Below are 19,010 nucleotides of genomic sequence, written 5' to 3'. Positions count from 1 at the left end.
ACCCACGGAAACTAAATTTAAAAAACATATAGTAACAATAATTATATCTTATAAAAAAACTAGTATAATTTTTATAATGTACTGTACTATTTATAACCACATGTTACAAGTAACGCGTGTATCAAATTATGTTTTCAGTACACAACCTTCTAGATTTCTCAACTATTATTTCAAATATGTGTGATATATACATCAAATACTAGTAATTACATCTAAATTAAAACACCTGTAGTGTTTTCCGAAAATAAAATAATAGTACTACAATAAAAAAAACACACTTGATATCATCATCAATAAATGTCTCAGCAATTACACTTCATAGCCATACTATTTTTATACATATCAATTCATTTCTAAATCAAATGAAATGACTCCAAATGTATCAAAAGAGTCAGAGCCGAAAATTTCTAACTTGAACAAAAATGACCTAACTTGGAGAATTGAGTATTTTTTGAGGCATTTATCAATCAACTTAGGAAAATGAAACATGTCATTGTAATACTAGGTAAATTAAAAATAATTAGTCCAGATTAGTAGCATTCAATTCTTTCGAGTCCATAAAATGCCATCCACAAAATCCAGCTGATTTCAGTAAAAATCCAGCCAAGAAAAAAAAAACTACTGAAATTTCAATGCGTGTGGTCTAAATAAAACCTCGCAAAACCCCCCTAATTTCCAAAAAGCCCACAGCAATAAGATGAATCCACGCTAACATGCACTGCCACCGCTCTCACTCCTCTTGACACTCTCTATTCATTGTTCTTTCCGCCAACCCAGTTTAGAAGGTGAGGATGTTTCTTTACCCCTGTTGTGCCATCCAATTCAGATTGATTTCACTTAATGGGGATCATTTGTTACTCGAATTTGTATGGATTGTATTGCATTTTGTAAAAAGTTATGATCTTGATTGCTAAAGTTTGTGTTTTTCGAATGCTTATGCCTTGTTTTTCAGTTTCTTGATATGGGATTGTTTCCTTTTGTTTTGTTTCATCCTCTCGGGAGGGTTAGGGGAGCTAATGGAGTTTTCAAATTTGTATCCTTCAATGGTGAGAGAATGCTCGAGCAATTTGGATATGGAAGCGTTTTTATTTGACTTTTTGGGGATGTATACTTCACTGGTTTTGGATTCTTTTAATTGTGTGTTTGATCTGGCGTTTTTTATTGGATGGTTTTTTTGTTATTGATTTCTATTTGTGGAAGAATGGGTTTTTTAATAAATGCTGAGGGCTTATTGATCTATAATGAAACCGACCTTACAGATGAGACGATGTGATGCTGAAAATTACTTTTATCTGGGAAATTAGGCTACTTGCTCAGGATAGTAAGAATTGCTTTATGTGAGGGTAACTTCATTGGACTTTTTTATTTCGACACCTAATCTATTCAGGGGGCGTTTACTTTTTGAGGATTAGCATCTACTGATAAAAATAGCATAGTTTAATCCATTATTTACTAAGATGGATTGAAAGGGAAGGATTGAGGAAATGCTAGTAATGAGGATAAAAATACTCAATCATGAAAAGTAAACGTTCCTCGAGCATTTGAAATAGTCAGCTGCAGGTGCATTTTTACTTGTTAGATAGGCTTCCTGTCATTCTGTGATAATCCATCATTAAAGGTTTTCTTGACAAAGTCTTGTTTGGCTTTAAAGGTTTCTGATTCTATGTCCTTAGGCTTTCAGGCAGCATTTTGAAGAATGGGTCCTTATTATGTCGGTGCCATCATTCCACTTCTGCTAACGCTCCTGGTGCGTAGCACGAAGAAGGAGAAAAAAAGGGGTCTGCCTGCGGATGTTGGTGGAGATAATGGTTATGCAATCAGAAACTACCGGTTCACTTCACCCATCGAATCAGCCTGGGACGGGATTACGACCCTTGCTGAGCTGTTTGAGCAGTCATGCCAAAAATATTCTAACAGGAGATTGCTAGGGACACGGAAATTGATTGCAAGATCAGTTGAGATATCTGGTGGGAAGTCTTTTGAGAAGCTCCATTTGGGTGAATATGAGTGGATAAGTTATGGGCAAGCTTTTGAATCCGTATGCCATTTCTCCTCTGGTTTAGTGCAACTTGGACATCAAAGGGGAGAACGCGCGGCAATCTTTGCTGATACACGTGAGGAATGGTTCATTGCGCTGCAGGTATGTTGTGTCCTGTTTTCGGGTTTGAACCCTTGTATCAAGTGAAGACATGAATGTCAACTAATATCACCATTACTACTTCTATATTTATCTATTTGGTGGGTTGTGTATGCTTTAAACTTGACATAACTGATCACAATATAATTCGAAACAACGAATTAATAATTTGTATTTTTCTTCGATCAGGCTTGTTTCAGGCGCAATATAACAGTTGTGACCATCTATGCATCTCTAGGTGAAGAGGCACTATGTCACTCATTTAATGAGGTCTCTCTCTCTCTCTCTCTCTCTCACACACACACACACATGTGCACGGGCATGTGCAACTCCTTTTCCATAATGTTTGTACTAGCTAAATTGCTGAATACATTCAGCTTTAGTCTGTTCACTTTATTAGTTAATTTCCTTTGTGGTGAGTCGGTGACATGACACTTATATTTTGCATTGTGTTCTTTAGACAGAAGTCACGACTGTGATCTGCGGACACAAGGAACTGAAAAAAATAGCAAACGTTAGTGGACAACTTGACACCGTCAAGCGTATTATATGCATGGATGATGAATTCCAGTCAGATGCTTCACTGGTTAGTCTGGTGTCTGGAAGCAGCGGGTGGACTGTCAATTCATTCTTGGATGTAGAGAAGCTGGGCCGCGAAAATCCAGTTGATCCAGAGTTACCTCTTTCAGCTGATATTGCTGTGATAATGTACACGAGTGGTAGTACTGGTATGCCCAAGGTTAGTACGAGAATACAACTTTTGCTATTTGAGCAACACAATCAGGTTGGCGTATGTTATTGGTTCAGAGCTTTCGTAATTGCTCACCCTCCTGTGATATGTTTCCATGAGCCTCACCTGTGAATCATGATTATCACGACGTTGGAATTCTGTATTTTTTTTAATTTTGTATTTGACTCAGTTTTCGCAGGTGAAGAAAGAAAAATTTAATGTGTAATTCCTATGGAAGTATCATCTCATGTTTCTATATTTGTACTTGTTAGGAAGATATGACATTCTGAGGAAGTTCATAATTCACAACTGTAGTTTAAAATTCTAATATGTTTGTTGTGAAGATGCCTACATTCATATAACCAACTCTTACCTTTCCTTTCACCCCTTCCTTTTCTGTTCAAATAGGGTGTGATGATTACACATTATACTTGTTCATGCAATCTGGAAGATGCCTACGTTTATATAACCGACTCTTCTTTCCTTTCACCATCTCCATTTCTGTTCAAATAGGGTGTGATGATGACACATGGTAATATTTTAGCTACATTATCTGCTGTGATGACTATTGTTCCCGGACTAGGACAAGATGATGTTTATCTGGCATACCTGCCACTGGCCCATATTCTGGAACTAGCAGCTGAGGTATGGCCTTCTCTGAAGTACTTGACTAATTTTTGAAAGTCAAATTGCCCACCTTTAACTTTTACCTCATATATGCTTGTCTGTTGCTTGATGATTTTTTTCCGTAATACCATTTTGCTGTAGAATATTATGCCTGCCATTGGAAGTTCGATAGGATATGGGTCTCCTTTAACTCTCACCGATACTTCAAACAAGATAAAGAAGGGTACAAAAGGGGATGCGTCGGTGCTAATGCCAACACTTCTGGCAGCAGTACCTGCCATTCTTGATCGTGTTAGAGATGGTGTGCGTAAAAAGGTATGCAATATTTCATACAAACTGGAAATTAAGTGCTTTCATTTTTGTTTCTAATGAGTTTTGTGAGTAAATTTGTGTGCACTAAAACCCACTGGTAAAACTTCAGATAGATGCTACTGGTGGACTCCCAAAGACACTATTCGATTTGGCATATTCTCGCCGATTGTCTGCAATAAATGGAAGTTGGTTTGGGGCTTGGGGATTGGAGAGGTTTCTATGGGACCTTCTGGTGTTCAGAAAAGTTCGAGCTATTTTGGGTGGTCGTATTCGCTTCATACTATCTGGAGGAGCCCCTCTATCTGCTGACACCCAAAGATTTATTAATATATGTCTTGGGTTAGTATTTCTATAAGCTTGAAAGAATTAAAATATTTTATGTATTAGCCCTCAGAAATGAATTATTGTTTTTAATCCTTCATTTGGACTATGAGAGTTTGTCTTCCTTTTTCGCTGATCTGATGTACTAATTCACTCTACTTCGACTTGTTTGTTATCTTCAGTGCTGCAATTGGTCAAGGGTACGGTCTTACTGAGACCTGTGCTGGTGGGACTTTTAGTGAATACGACGATCCATCTGTTGGTCGTGTTGGTGCTCCTCTGCCTTGCTCAGTTGTTAAGGTAACTGCGTCTAGTCTTAATCCACTTTGATGATACCCGCATGAAACGAGATTTGTCATCCTTGTGTAAAGACTAATACATTAAGGATAAAAAATACTTTGCATTTACTTTTTTCTTTTGAAATTTCTGTTATTCTTTCTATGTTTTCAATGATATTATCTGAACAAATTTTCAGTTGATTGATTGGCCTGAAGGTGGATATTTAATTAGCGACACTCCAAAGCCACGTGGTGAGATTGTCATCGGTGGACCTAATGTTACTCTTGGATACTTTAAGAATGATGAGAAAACAACAGAAGTTTACAAGGTAATATATTTGTGGTTTAACCTTTCATCTGTGCCAATAGAAGCCTCTGATTGTTCATAGCCTCTGATTGTTCATCTGATGCCTAAAGGTGGATGAGAGAGGAACAAGATGGTTCTACACTGGTGACATTGGGCAGTTCCATGCCGATGGTTGCCTCGAGATAATTGATCGTAAGAAGGACATCGTTAAACTTCAACATGGAGAATACGTATCCCTGGGGAAGGTACTGCACAAACTAAACGTTCGAAAGGGTTAATTGCCAAAAATAACACAATGTCTGCCCATAATTTCCAACTTCCACATGATTTTTTAAAATGTTTGTGTTATTCTGCCCAATTGACTATGCAATCCCTTGTCGGGGCAGACAACTGACGACTTTGGAACATAGGTTGAGACTGCTCTGATCGTCTGCCCATACGTGGAAAACATCATGGTGCATGCTGATTCTTTATACAATTACTGTGTGGCTTTGGTGGTGGCTTCACAACACGCATTGGAAGCTTGGGCTTCGAAACAAGGAATTCAATATTCCGATTTTACTGACTTGTGCCAAAAGGAAGAGACTCTCAAGGAAATCTCCAACTCATTCCTCAAGGTACTCCCCCATTTCTTGTCTTGAACGAATCCTCTATTTCCCATCGAGTCTATCAAGTGATCGTCGCTTTAGGTGATAGATTAGGTTGGCGGTATATATGATATGGTCGAGTATTTGAAGGACTAGATGATCAAACAACGTCAAAATTGTTCTATCAACCACATCCCTAAGTGACACCATTTCCCGAGTCAATGTAGGGCACATGAGTTTTTGATAGATTAGATTGACAAAACATATGGTCGAATATTTGAACGACTAGATGGAAAAAAAACAAGCTCAAAATTGTTCTATCCACGAGTAAGCACCTTTAAGTGAAACAGTTCCATATAAATTGGTGTGAATGAATGCAGGAAGCAAAGGCAGCAAAATTGGAGAAGTTTGAGGTTCCTGCAAAGATCAAAGTACTGTCTGAAGCTTGGACGCCGGAATCGGGCCTCGTCACTGCTGCTCTGAAGCTCAAGAGAGAGGTGATTAGGAAAACCTTCTCTGAGGATCTTTCCAAGCTATACTCATGAACCAGTTTTCAGAAATACCCTTTTTTGTAGATTTCACAGCAATCTTGCAGAGGTGTTTATCCTTTAATTTTCTGTTGCTTCATTTCTCCAAACAGAAAAAAAAACTCACTTTCATGTACTAAAATACTGTTTCTGGTCTTTGCTCTCTTCATACCACCAAAATCTTGTGCGTGTTTTCTTGGTTTCATGTGAGAACTTAAATATTTCAAGAAAATTAAATAGCTACAGAATTTTCAATATGTGATAACTGAGTTTTTAACTAACAAAAATATGAAAATTAGTGATTCACTATAAAAATTATTTCTTCTTAATAATCAAATGTAATATTCTCCATCACTTCCGTTGCTTGTCAATGTGCTTGTCTCATGGAGTATGATTCTATCATAAAAATCTCATCTTTCTTTTCTACTAAAGCCAATGATGATGATGATAATTAAAATCATCGATTTATTTCCACAATTCACTATATTCGGAGGTTTTACAGTTATGGAGAATGGGGTGATGGCCACTTGGAACTTACATACAAAAATGGACTCATTCTAAACCTTATCTTCTCTTTTTAACAAGTGGATAATGAACACAAAATTTCTTAAAAAAATCAAAAGAAAATCTATTTAAAGAACAAATATAAAAAGCCAAAAGCTACTAATTAACCAATAAATAATTAGAGAAGAAAAGTAGTGACATTCAACTTTGGGATGGGATGAGTCAAAGTAGTTTGAAAAGGATGATGACCCTATTTAATCACCACCTAATTAAATAGTGTAACATCACTATAAATTTGTAGGACCAATCATTCCTATCAAGTATCAACTTACTCCTCATTCAATTGTTTATATATGCAAATTCCCCCCCCCCCCCCCCACACACACACACTATATAGGCATCCAAGACTAATTCTTGAATATATAGGCATCCCAGACTAATTTCTTGAATTCTTGCCTCATCACACACACACACACACAGAGAATGATGGAGTGCTGTTTTCATCCTAGAGAAATGGTGGTTGGAGTTTGTGCCTTGTGTTTGAATGAGAAGCTCTTAGTATTGGCTGCTGCTTCTAAGAAACAAACTAACATTTTCCTACCTAAAATCTTTGCTTCATCCCACATACTTAGACACCACAAATCCCACACCCCACAAGGTCAGCTCTCTCTCTCTCTCTCTCTCTCTGTCTCTCTTGGTGGTTGTTTCTTGACTAAAATTCAATTCTATTGCATCATTAGAATTGAATACTTATGAATAATATGGTTGCATTACTTTTACTTTTTAGTGAAATATTTTGGATGGTGAGTTGTTTGGTGTAATTAATCCCATGCATGCTCCATGAAAAAACTAGTGATGTTTTTTTGATATAGTTATGTGTATTCATGAATTATAGCCAATTTATGAATACACATAACTATTATTAGGGAATGAGATAATGAAAATTTAACCCTATACATTTTCTTTATTCATTTAAATATTTTCAAATAATATCTTTATAGTATTCCAACTTTATTCTATGTTGAGAGTCGAGACCACCTTTTGTCACAAATATCATTAATGTGGTTGGCAATCAATATAGTGTTCTTTGTTAATTTAGAATGAATAATGCTTCATGAATTCAGACTCTTTCATATCAATCAAGTTCGAAGCAAATGGTGTTGCCTCATGGGACAAAGGGAAAACCAGTGATGAAAAGACCAAAAGTGTGATCGAGCACACCAGCTCGTTGAGGTGGCGGAGGCGGATTGGCAACCTCCTCCACCTCATCAACCGGAAGAGACCGGCCGAGGGCCACGTCGGCACAAAGCATCTTGAAAGAGAGAAGGTTAAATATGGGTGGATAAGGATTCTGACAAAGAAGAGGGCCAAAGAATAAAGGAGGTTTAATATTAAAGAAAAAGACACCCTCCCTTTTTTCTCTATAACACCCATAAAATTTGTATGTAGGAATTGATTACATACCATACTTATAATTGAGACAATCTAGTCAAAATTGCATCTTGCAAGAAAAAAAGGTCAGTTTGGTTAATTACAAGAGCAAAGTTCTAGTCTTTACTAGCTACAACATGCAAAAGTGATACATATAGATGTATTATGTTTAATGTGTGCATTTGTATGTGAAAATTTGAAGCTTCAAGAAAGTTACAAACTTTGAATTATTAGGTCTTCAAATGATCAATCAAGGAAGCAAGAGGGCCACAACAATATTATGCTGAATTATGCCCTCTTCTGATTAATCTTCAAGAATTCAGTCCATGCATGATGATGAAACATGTTGATTGTACAAACAAGAAATTATGATTTTTTATTAATGTCTTAACTCATAACACATTTTGAATCATAACATGGGATAGATGGATGCATGTGCAAAATTGCTTGTATGCCACAATTCTGACAGGACCACAATTTTTGGGCATTATTGATATAGGTGTGTTTCTCTCTGACCAAAATTTAAATAGACAGCTTGATTTAGTTGAATCTTTGTTGTTAGAATATATTCTACCTTGTTTGAGCATCCATCCACATGAAATTTGTCCTAAGTTAATAATATGAGGCCTATTAAATTTTCTGATTCATACTATAGTTTAATGAAGTGATGGAACTGAACTGTGACAAATTAGCCATATACCATAAGGTGATGTTTCTATTTACAAATTGACAATGAGCTTGTTTCAAAGCAACGTCGTTTCGATATTCCTGTTAGAAGGTCAATATATAGTTCAGATAGGTAATTGCAATTATATATACAGTTTGAAATATATGCATTAAAAGATAAATCCCCCAAACGGGTTTTGTGAGGGGGGAGAAATCAATTAGAGAAATAAAGAATAACAATCAATAATAGCACAAAAATGTAATTTTAGTTACAACTATTTTAAAAATTACACAGGACTAACTCATAAATGTATACCCTGTCTATGCATAAAATGTTAATAATGGTGTATGGGTCCCATAGTAGAGCAACACACACACACTTGCACACACACAATGTCACATGCATGTATATTAAATTACATATGCTTTGTATTTGTGCAAAAGAATTCCATAGAGAAAAAAAGATAGTGAGATATGAGGAAAGAATTGGTGAAAAAGGGGACCCTTCCCATATATCATCATCTACCACAAAATTCGTGGAAAAAAAAATAAAGGCAACACCTTTAACATTCTTTTCATCTCAAATCTCATACTTAAAGAGATCCCTTTGCTACACAAGTCAAAACAACTTTTAGAGCCCACATTATTTTGTCACACTTTCGTGCATGCTATCCATATATAGGGCTGGGGAAAAATATCGAAAAAATGATATATCGCTCGTATCGTATTGAAAAATATCGAAAAATTATCGGATTTTCGATATATCGTAATTTTCGATACGAAACGATACCGTATCGTAAGTTTTCGATACGATAACGATATGAATTTCCTTATACCGCGATATATCGTTTTATATCGAATATACGATATATATCGAATATACGATATATATCGATATTTTCGATATATCGTTTTATATCGAATATATACGATATATATAGATATTTTCGATAAATCGAATTTCGGTACGATATATCGAATTTCGGTACGATATATCGTTTATATCGAATATACGATATATATCGATATTTTCGATATATCGAATTTCGGTACGATATATCGAAATATCGATACGATAACGATATAGATATCCTCCATATCGAAAGTTCGATATATCAAAATTCGATATATCGAAACTTTCGATACGATAACGATATGAAATTCTTTCATATCGATATTTTCGATACGATATACGATACAACGTTTTCGATACGATATATCGTATCGACCCACCCCTATCCATATGTCTATAAAGCGTCAATTAAAAAACACACTTCACCTCGACTGACTAATTAACGTAATTTACACTTTGGACTATTCAATTCAGTATCATAATATGTACATATAATTTAAATCAACAACTCTCTCTGCTAAGGTCTCACAGCCTTCTTTACAATAATTATTTCAAAACTTTAGTCCATATATCTTCTTTCACATTTTGTAGGACACAAGATAAAGAAGTGGGGACTTAGTAGAACTGTATACAATTTGAGTGTGAAGTAACACACAAGCAATAGACAGTGTCAGGGAGGTTTCACTATCTCATCACTAAATCAATGGCATATATATTAACATACAACATAATGAGAACGAGGCTTGAGCATGCCAGTAATCGATACATAAAGGACAAATTGAACGAAAGCCACAAATCGACGTTCTGGACATGTAGATCATTAGCAAACAATGAACAAATCACTGCATTCCAATCACCAACATAATCGCCACATCTGATGCAGGTTTCATAGTTTTGTACATATCGGCTATCATTCGTTCAGCTCGACCACATATGAATTTGCTAACAATGATTAAGCAGGAAACCGGAAATAGAAATTCGGAAAAAAACACAAATGCTATACAAGCAACTTAACTTATGCTTCTTACTTGCGCAGAAAAGAATGGCTGCCAGCATGACTTCTTTCCCGTGTAAAGCATTTGGTTCCATGCATACGTGGTATTGGTTCATCATATGACCATCATGAGACAAGAGGAGTACCAAAACCAGCTGAACTAGGTTGCAAGGAGCGAATCCTGATGTCGTACTTTCTCTTGCTGGAGATTTCACTGCTAGAGGGTGAGTTTGACCCGTCTGTTATGAGGTGGATGGAAGAAGCATTGTTCAGGTCAGAAGCAATTCCAATAAGGTTCCCACATTTCCGGCATAGGAGTTTTGTTCTCCGACGGAAAATACCCCAAGAGTGCTTGAAGATGAAGTATGGTATACAGCTAAATTCTTCAACCTGGTTGAATCGGCTCTCATCAATTGAGAAAAATGATATAGTCCCTTTCTTGATAGATTTACCATATTTGGACCCAATGGTAGATGTATTCCGACTGGATGAGTTCAGGTTTAAATCATAGCCACAGGAACCACAGCTGCAGAGAGAAAACAGTATTGTCACTCAACTAAATGCCATCACATATGATGCTCAAATACAAAACTGGATAGAGATAAGAGTTTATGAACATATCATTTAGACAATCTTTTCAAAACAAAGCACGTTGTCTCTATAACTACAAAGATCACCAACAATTATGCATTTTGTGCAATCCAAAAGATGATCCTAAAAGTTCCAGATTATCAATATAGGAAAAAGGAAAATAATATTTTTTGGAAAAATGGTCATTCCTGTTTTCTGGAACATTATAATCTCAGCAGACTGCAACTTCTGATGCCCAGAAGATCAATTCTTGTCTTTGTTGGGCCATAAATCATTCTTAATATGAGCCCAGTGGCCAAACTTCATGACATATATTCTGCATCCATATAGATATCAATTAAAAGGCATTTGAAATCTCTCCCCCCTTATAGTTCATCATAGCTTACAGTGGTGGACCTTTGTGACCACTGCAGAGTTTCCCACATTTGTAAAAATTGATGTATTCTACTAACACAAGTTAATATGCAATATCCCGATAGTGCATTTTGATACAAGTTCTTTGCTCTCAAATGAATGAATCAGTAATTTGCCATAAGATATGTTAGATTCACTAGTGTGTTATTATCTAAGATAACTTGGAGCTTGTAAAACATAAATTTGACCTTGAAATAGCAAGTGCAACCAGAATAAGTACCCTCTAAAGCTTCTACATGGAAACTGATGTACTATGAGAGTGTTCTTCTGGGAAAGTATGATTAAGGTTACAAAGTACACGCCTTCAAGTAGTGTGGGAAAAAAGCTTAAACATACATACAGTAGATGCAGACACAAGAAAGATCTGAAGGTATGGACTCACTTTTTAATGTTTTTAGGATATGACACACAAAACAACCCTGACGTCCATATTTAAGGTACATTATAAGTTGTCTCTTATTCAGATCCAAGTTACTCAATTTACACCAACACCAGAATTTGGACAGTGGCCCCAAGAAAATTAGAAGCCAACGTTCTTCCCAGAAGACACAACAAAACCTCAAAGTTGACACCTAATGTGTTTAACTTGACGGTCTCCACTTTCCACACTCCCTTCCCAACATACACACTCAACAACACCTCATGCTGCCTAACGCTGAAGCCAAAACCACCAATTGTACCCTTAAGATGAAGCGCAATCTGAAGAATGGGTCACTTTTTAAAGAGTGTGGCATAAATCTAGATACTTGCAAGATTTTGCTAAGAAATAAAAACATTTTGGTAAAAATGAGAAACACCAGTTACATGTTGCTTAAGAACCCCACATCAAACCATCAAATAACTTCTCACCCCAAGCTTATTACATGGACCATTCAGAGAAAAAGTTCATAATTGAATGTTCAGGCCATGGTCCACCATCTACATGCAGCAACCAAGAACATTAAAAAATGGAGTAGTACACTTAGGCTGTCGAAAATTGGCCAAAACCGTTAAACCAGATATCCTTTGAAACAATAATAATAGCCCTTTCCTATGTAATCACAACACTCATTTGGCCTCAAGGCATCTTTCCTATGTAATCACAACACTCATTTGGCCTGTTTTCATCTGCATTTTCTCTACAGTACGCCTTAAGGAGAACGAAAATCCCTGCCGCACTAAAGCACAAATTCTAACGTCACTATGATCATCTCTTCATATGCAATTCAGCTAAATTGATCTCATTGCAACTAATCACTCAATTAACCTAGCAAAACGACCAGATTAACACCTCAGAAAAGAAAATTAAAATCCATCACTCCAGCTCATTCATAATTCATACACAAGCAAGCTAAGGTTAACGACTGCTCAAAAATCACGGTCATAATGTATCCAGCGATAACGATCAGGAGTCTAATTCATTCAAAATCAACTACGAAAGCGAAAACCCCACCGAATTACTGATTTTTCAAATGACAGTACCCCCAATTCTCAACAATACGCAATTAACTGCAGCCATGACTCACCTGTAAGTAACATCTCGCCGCGAACCTGCAAACGAGGATGAAAACTGATAATTCGAAGAATGACCATCGGAAGTCTCCATGAGAAGTAATATGCGGCGGCGGAGGAACCGATGCGGCAGTGGGGTTGAAAGCGACAGTTAATTAACAAGGCGTCTACTGCAACAATCAAATCAAAGAGGATCCGATGACAGTTACCTCGGTAAGAATCCAGTGGTTCTCTACTGTGATTATTATGTGATAATTGGGTTAGGTAAGGCGATTGTTGGGGCCACTGGAGCTATTGCAGGATAAGTAACCGGAGAGGGGTTTGGGTCTGCCCCAATCTCGGTTGATTTATTTGATTTGCCTGGAACTTTGGGAGTAATAATTACTCCCCCTAAATAAAATTATTGCAAAATCATTTCAGCAAGCACTTTATAGAAAATAATTAAATTAATTCACCCATATAGTTAACAAAAATTAGCTTTAAACATCACCGCATTTTCTTTTTTATAATCTCTCACTCACTCGTCATTGGGTTTTAAGAAATGTTAAAAAAATTAGTGAAATAGAGGTCACACTTATATATATTAGTTTTAAATAAAATGAGAATGAAACGTGTTAGTGGAAGGTGAGACCCTATTACCATTTATGGTAAAAGTGAATCGGGACTCCTATTTATGGACGAACTAAAATGGCAAAACGAGACTCCTATTTACGGACAGGGGAGAGGGAGTAGCATACTAAAAATTTATAGAAAACGATCTTAGTAATATGAATAATAATATAATTATACCGACTCAGGAATATCGGGTCGGATCACCCACGAATTCGGAGCTCATTGGTTCGTTTACAGTAATTTATCTCTCTTCTCTCTCTCCTCACTTCCAGAAACAGAGGACCACGACTTTCCCGGTTCTCTTTGATTCAATCAATGACTTCAGGTAAGAACTCACCATCTCATTTCCTAAAATTTATGTCTTTGCATCAATTGAATTCAATAAACTTTCAATTTACATAACCGCGTATACCATTTATTTTGGTTTCTGATATGATCGCTGTAATTTGTGGTTTATGGAGAGTTTGATCTTCTCAGTGTAAATTGAGAGAGTTAATTTTATATTAGCAATTTTTTATATTGATTGATGCAGCTCCAATCTTACGGTGCGAATTTGTTTTAGCAATTTCATGATATTTGAATTTGAGACGAATTATGTCGGCAATTGTAAATTCGGTGTATTTTTTTAGTTTATCTGGTTTTTGTTTCTGTTAAACTGTACACAACGGATGCATATTCTGAGTTAGCTAGTTTCCTTGTTACCAGATTATGCGGTTAAACTTGCAGCGGAGCTTGAATCAGCTTCGCGTTTGAGAGCTGCTCAATTCCTGGTGACGCAAAGGCCATGGCTTGGTAATTAATTTTTTCTCAAGTTTTGTTTCTCTGTAATTGTAATATGCCACTTATTAGTACAATTCATGAATTTCATATGCTAATTGTGCTATGTGTTGTTTTGCACGATTGACAATTCTTTGGTAGTTCAGCTGAAACAATATGTTCTTGCTCTGCAGATCTTTATGGGGTTAATGTCAGACCTGTTACTCCTTTCCGTAGCTTGAGCAAACCGTTTGTTGATACAGCACTTCTACACCGCAGCTTGCCTGATGAGTTGCTTTTTGAGGTATTACTCTGCTATGAAGTAGACCCGTCTTTGTTATGTAATGATGATTATGGATATCATCTTTTGTACCTTGTCATCGTTTCTAAAATTTTTTGCCCTTTTCATAATAAACGAGGACATTGTGATTGACTGATATTAATAAATGAGGACATTGTAATATTAATATACCCCCCTACAGATATTTTCAAGGATGAGTCCTTATACCCTTGGGAGAGCAGCTTGCGTCTGTCGAAAGTGGAGATATACTATTCGTAACCCTGTGTTCTGGCGACATGCATGCCTAAAGGCTTGGCAGGTAACTGTATAATGACTGTCTATCTTTTCATTATTGATGTGTGTTTTTTCTATTCTTATATTTGTCTTTGCGCTTCAGCTAAATGGAATTGTGGAAAATTATAAGATTCTCCAATCAACGTATCATGGCGTATGGCGGAAAATGTGGCTCTTAAGACCAAGACTTCGGACTGATGGTAAAGTATTCTGTTTGTTACTTTATGTTGCTGCGTTTTACATCATGTTTGTAATTTCCCACAAATCTGCAGTCTGCACCATAAGATTGGGAAAAAATTAATTCTTTTCAATGAAATGCTTCCAAATTTAAGGGTTGCCCCTAAGCTTAAACCTCAGGTAAGAAACTCTAGGCTTAGGGGGACGAGAAATCACTACCACAAGAAGAAAGAAAATGATTACAATCATACCTCAAGCATAAGAACTGATCAAACCTTTAATGTGCTAGCATCAATGGTATCTGGAATCTGGATCGGTGCGGGTTCGGCTGACGCTAATCAGAGTTCAATTAAAATTTCTCTAGCGAGTTCTAGAGTTTCTTTTACGTGTTATAAGAATGCCAATGTTATGAACCTTCTATATCTTGTTCGTCTTAGATCGAGTCTTGTTTTAAATTTGTGATTTTGAATTTCCAGGGCTTTATATCAGTCGGAATACCTACATTCGTGCTGGGGTTGCAGAGTGGAGAACCACCAATCCTGTGCATATTGTATGGTTTTTTCTAATTTAAGTTGCTTTAGTTTCTCATTTTATTCTCTTTTCTGCTCAATAGAAGGCCAACAATACCTTGAGATTCTGATCAAATTATTTGTAATAGTATTATGAAAGGAAGGATAATGTCGGAGAAGGATGATAAATATATATCTTATGCTAATATCAAATGTAAGATCATGCTGTTCTATCCCATTCCAACGATGTAGTGGATAGCAGTCCTATACTGCTCTTCACTGAAGTAGCTTAAGTAATCTAAGTTTAGAGCTTTGGATCTCCCCTTTTTCACATTTTTTGTAATTGCTGTAATTGTGTAATGAAACTCTTGTTTCATTCTGCAGGTTTGCTATTACCGGTACATGCGATTTTATCCTTCTGGGAGGTTCCTATATAAGGTCATAATCTAGGAATAGTTGTTTTCCAACCTTAGCAATTTCGGAATTACTTTATTATTGCCAAGTCTGCTTACCGTTGTAGTTTTGTTAATAGAACTCATCACAAAAAGTAAAAGATGTTGCAAAATACATGAATGTTCGTTCAGCAAGATCTGATAGTGTTTTCAGCGGACAGTACACACTTTCTGAAGATAAGGTCAGTTGCCACTTTTTCCATCACTTCTTTTCTAAATTCTAATGCTGTAACCCGAGGAGAGTTCATGCTCTCATCTTTAGCCGATTATGTGATATATGGCTATCCACTGAGCTACAATTTGTTTGTGTGTGAAGTTAAACTTTTCGTTGCTGGATAACTGATTTTGTAGTTCCCCTCACAGGTTGAAGCTGCTATTTTGTATCCTGGCTTACGCCCAACTGTTCTAAGAATCCGCTTGAGGTATTTTCATAGTTACACTGTTTTTCGTTTTCTTTTTCCATGAGGTCCTTTAGCGCACCCCCTTTTAAGTTTACGAAGATGGAGGCCATTTTTATCAACTCTTGAGAAAACTATTTCTTTTATAATTGATATTTTATGTGATGGTCATTTTATAACTGCTGGTGTGTTTCGTGAATATATCTTCTCATACAAGGAACATTGCATGTTATATGAATCACTGCCACTAGAGCCATAGGCAGTACGAGTCTAGCACCTTACTTCGTAGTTATTTATGGCGACAAAAATGAGAGGTCTTGAGTGTACAGTTAAGGTTTGTCTTGTGTGTTGTGATGATTGTTCGTATATTCCTTCCTTTCCTTCTAACTAGATTTTTCTCTAGAAGATTAATATCTAGATGGTAGATTATTGTAAGTCCTATTTTAATATAACCCCGATGTAATTCTATAAGCAACAATCTTATGTTGTGTTTAGAGAATTGTGTCATCTGATCAGCCCTCAGGTGTTGGCCAATTATTTAGTTCACACATATATCTCAAAAAAAATATTTCTTTTGTGTTTACTACCTTTGTGATTCATGCCCTTAAAAATAGGTTAAGGGGGACTGTACAAGGCGCCAACAATAGAATGGATCTGATATCACTCGTTACAAGCGGCGTGAATGACGCAGAGGCTAGTAGTTCCGACGATGACATCCTCGGAGTAGTGGAAGGGTGGCAGGAGGATGAAACCCACAACCCTGACGTCCCTGCAGTTTCACACAAGAGGGGTCTCACACCCTTTGTCTTTGTCCCATTTGATGAAGTAAATCGTGATCTATTCCTCGTTCCACCATTGATCGTTTCATCTTCGTATATTGACATCTATCTTTTGCATGTGTTGTAGGTTGAAAATTCTGTATTGAACCTGTCTGTGGATAAGATGGATTATTTTGTACCTGGTTGATCGCCGTCGGTGCCATTTTCGGAGAAGCTTTTTGTGTAAATAGGAAGGATTGTTGGCGTTGGTTGAATTGCTACGTGCATGTACTCTGCTGAAATGTGTGATTGTATGCAAAGGTGGTCGAAAACTATTCAAGAACTAGGGTTGATCATGTGATAGATAATGTATAAATTGTAGATTTGTAGTAGATTTTGTTAAGAAGCCTACTTTGGTCATCCATCTACTACAGAGTCCCAATTAAGATATATCATATGCCAAAATGTGGACATTTAAACAATACTATTTCGAGGTCCAAGTTGTCAAATGAACTTGATATGTGGCTGCCTATCAACGTATATGTTCCTTTCCAATCAAGGGTTTTATGCATTTCGTAATCAAAACGATGTCATTTTACTTCAATTTAGCATTCCGGTAAACTTTTTGAAAAATAGATCTAATGTACGTGCTTAAAATAGATCAACCGCAATAAAGCTGAAAAACAAACCTATATTTTCTCATTTGGATTTGGTTTGGCTAAAACTTTTCTCAAATGCTAACTATAAAATCTTTCCTTACGTACCCCTCACACACACACAGTGGAAATCAAGCTTCCTCTGTTTCTTTCTCTCTCAAGCTTCCTCTATTTGTTTCTTTTTATCTCACACACTCACAAAACAATGGAGGGCAATAAGGTGGAGACGATAGCAAGGCTGGCGCAGTGGAAAATCGAGAGTTTCGGGCCAGGCAGCCCGTACAAAAGATCCGACTCGTTCATGTAGAGAATTGGGTAATAGGATCATTCTATTCAATCATTCATGTCCAGAGATTGTACAACTTATATAGGCTACAAAATACACAAATAAGATAAACCTAATTACATTGATTGCATTCTATCTTTGGTAAATATTCTTGCATATCAATACCGTATATCCTCTTGATTTCTTCCTGATTTCTTGCTAACACTCCCCCTCAAGTTAAGTAACGGGATTCCCGATACTCAACTTGCATAATACGTCTCGGAACGACTTTGAGTTCACTGCCTTCGTCAGAATGTCTGCCAACTGATCTTCAGATTTGACAAAGGGCATTTCCACCACCTTAGCTTCAATGTTCTCCTTGATGAAGTGTCTATCAACTTCCACATGTTTGGTTCGATCATGTTGGACCGGGTTTTCGGATATACTGATTGTCGCCTTGTTATCACAAAATAGCCTACACAGCTGTATCGGGCGCATGTCCAATTCTGTCATAAGTCTTCTCAGCCACAATATCTCTGTCAACCCACTTTTGATTCCTCGGAACTCTGCCTCTGCACTGGACAGTGCCACTACCTTCTGCTTCTTACTTCTCCATGTCACAAGATTTCCTCCTACTAATGTAAAATAGCATGCAGTCGATTTTCTGTCGTTTGGATTCCCTGCCCAATCAGCATCAGTGAAACCATGGACCTCCATGTGACCGTGTTTCTCGAACATAATCCCGTGCTCCGCTGTCCCCTTCAAGTATCGAACTATTCGGAGCACTGCCTCCCAATGCTCTTCTTGGGGTGCATGCATGAATTGACTTACCACTCCTACTGCATAGGCTATATCTGGCCTTGTGTGTGAAAGATAGATCAGTTTTCCGACTAACCTCTAATATCTCCCCATGTCCGTCTGTCTCGCTCCTTCCTTTAACTGTAGCCCGTGATTCTGAATTATGGGGGTATCTGCTGGCTTGCAATCTATCATCCCAATTTCCGCCAATAGGTCTAATATGTACTTCCTTTGGTTGATGAAGATTCCCTTCTTCGATCGTAGCACCTCTATTCCCAAGAAGTA

General features: G+C 36.9%; 4 protein-coding genes across 6 annotated transcripts; 3 read left to right on the top strand and 1 right to left on the bottom strand.

Moving 5' to 3' along the window:
- Positions 1 to 600: 600 nt before the first annotated feature.
- LOC121811175 (long chain acyl-CoA synthetase 9, chloroplastic-like) lies at positions 601 to 6,006 on the top strand. 3 transcript variants are annotated; one of them, XM_042211993.1, is made up of 13 exons: positions 601 to 785; positions 1,009 to 1,046; positions 1,682 to 2,140; positions 2,327 to 2,407; positions 2,598 to 2,876; positions 3,381 to 3,512; positions 3,636 to 3,809; positions 3,916 to 4,145; positions 4,310 to 4,427; positions 4,603 to 4,734; positions 4,823 to 4,957; positions 5,123 to 5,329; positions 5,680 to 6,006. In XM_042211993.1, the coding sequence occupies exons 3-13, from the start codon at positions 1,697 to 1,699 to the stop codon at positions 5,842 to 5,844; spliced, it is 2,097 nt and encodes a 698-aa protein (XP_042067927.1). In that variant the 5' UTR covers positions 601 to 785; positions 1,009 to 1,046; positions 1,682 to 1,696; the 3' UTR covers positions 5,845 to 6,006. The 3 variants fall into 3 exon arrangements, with proteins under 3 accessions (XP_042067927.1, XP_042067919.1, XP_042067912.1); XM_042211985.1 differs by lacking the exon at positions 1,009 to 1,046; XM_042211978.1 differs by lacking the exon at positions 1,009 to 1,046 and having other exon boundaries at positions 602 to 785; positions 1,674 to 2,140.
- Positions 6,007 to 6,713: 707 nt separating this feature from the next.
- Positions 6,714 to 7,991, top strand: LOC121797267. The gene is made up of 2 exons (XM_042196029.1): positions 6,714 to 6,988; positions 7,455 to 7,991. The coding sequence occupies exons 1-2, from the start codon at positions 6,814 to 6,816 to the stop codon at positions 7,706 to 7,708; spliced, it is 429 nt and encodes a 142-aa protein (XP_042051963.1). The 5' UTR covers positions 6,714 to 6,813; the 3' UTR covers positions 7,709 to 7,991.
- Positions 7,992 to 10,100: 2,109 nt separating this feature from the next.
- On the bottom strand, positions 10,101 to 13,148 carry LOC121795117 (uncharacterized protein At4g08330, chloroplastic-like). Its single transcript, XM_042193567.1, has 2 exons — positions 12,785 to 13,148; positions 10,101 to 10,800 (listed from the first exon to the last, which is right to left on the bottom strand). Exons 1-2 carry the CDS (start codon positions 12,862 to 12,864, stop codon positions 10,401 to 10,403), a joined length of 480 nt encoding a protein of 159 aa, XP_042049501.1. The 5' UTR covers positions 12,865 to 13,148; the 3' UTR covers positions 10,101 to 10,400.
- Positions 13,149 to 13,566: 418 nt separating this feature from the next.
- LOC121795106 (F-box protein 7-like) lies at positions 13,567 to 17,542 on the top strand. Its single transcript, XM_042193556.1, has 11 exons — positions 13,567 to 13,707; positions 14,088 to 14,174; positions 14,333 to 14,442; positions 14,621 to 14,737; positions 14,816 to 14,912; positions 15,366 to 15,439; positions 15,783 to 15,836; positions 15,931 to 16,032; positions 16,214 to 16,272; positions 16,863 to 17,073; positions 17,155 to 17,542. Exons 1-11 carry the CDS (start codon positions 13,698 to 13,700, stop codon positions 17,212 to 17,214), a joined length of 981 nt encoding a protein of 326 aa, XP_042049490.1. The 5' UTR covers positions 13,567 to 13,697; the 3' UTR covers positions 17,215 to 17,542.
- The last annotated feature ends 1,468 nt before the right edge of the window (positions 17,543 to 19,010 follow it).

The sequence above is a fragment of the Salvia splendens genome, chromosome 1 (genome assembly GCF_004379255.2).
Source record: "Salvia splendens isolate huo1 chromosome 1, SspV2, whole genome shotgun sequence".
NCBI classification, from domain to species: Eukaryota; Viridiplantae; Streptophyta; class Magnoliopsida; order Lamiales; family Lamiaceae; genus Salvia; species Salvia splendens.
This window is presented reverse-complemented; position numbering and strand designations above follow the sequence as displayed.

What these genes read in the sequence shown, in the direction of transcription:
- LOC121811175 (XM_042211985.1), top strand. Translation starts at nt 1,697, where the DNA reads ATGGGTCCTTATTATGTCGGTGCCATCATTCCACTTCTGCTAACGCTC. An exon ending in TTCTGGAACTAGCAGCTGAG is followed by an intron (nt 3,513 to 3,635) that starts GTATGGCCTTCT and finishes ATTTTGCTGTAG; the next exon opens with AATATTATGCCTGCCATTGG. An exon ending in TCTCCAACTCATTCCTCAAG is followed by an intron (nt 5,330 to 5,679) that starts GTACTCCCCCAT and finishes GAATGAATGCAG; the next exon opens with GAAGCAAAGGCAGCAAAATT.
- LOC121797267 (XM_042196029.1), top strand. Translation starts at nt 6,814, where the DNA reads ATGATGGAGTGCTGTTTTCATCCTAGAGAAATGGTGGTTGGAGTTTGT. An exon ending in CAAATCCCACACCCCACAAG is followed by an intron (nt 6,989 to 7,454) that starts GTCAGCTCTCTC and finishes TCATGAATTCAG; the next exon opens with ACTCTTTCATATCAATCAAG.
- LOC121795117 (XM_042193567.1), bottom strand. Translation starts at nt 12,864, where the DNA reads ATGGAGACTTCCGATGGTCATTCTTCGAATTATCAGTTTTCATCCTCG. An exon ending in CGGCGAGATGTTACTTACAG is followed by an intron (nt 10,801 to 12,784) that starts GTGAGTCATGGC and finishes TTCTCTCTGCAG; the next exon opens with CTGTGGTTCCTGTGGCTATG.
- LOC121795106 (XM_042193556.1), top strand. An exon ending in CATGCCTAAAGGCTTGGCAG is followed by an intron (nt 14,738 to 14,815) that starts GTAACTGTATAA and finishes TTTGCGCTTCAG; the next exon opens with CTAAATGGAATTGTGGAAAA. An exon ending in TCTTTGTCCCATTTGATGAA is followed by an intron (nt 17,074 to 17,154) that starts GTAAATCGTGAT and finishes CATGTGTTGTAG; the next exon opens with GTTGAAAATTCTGTATTGAA.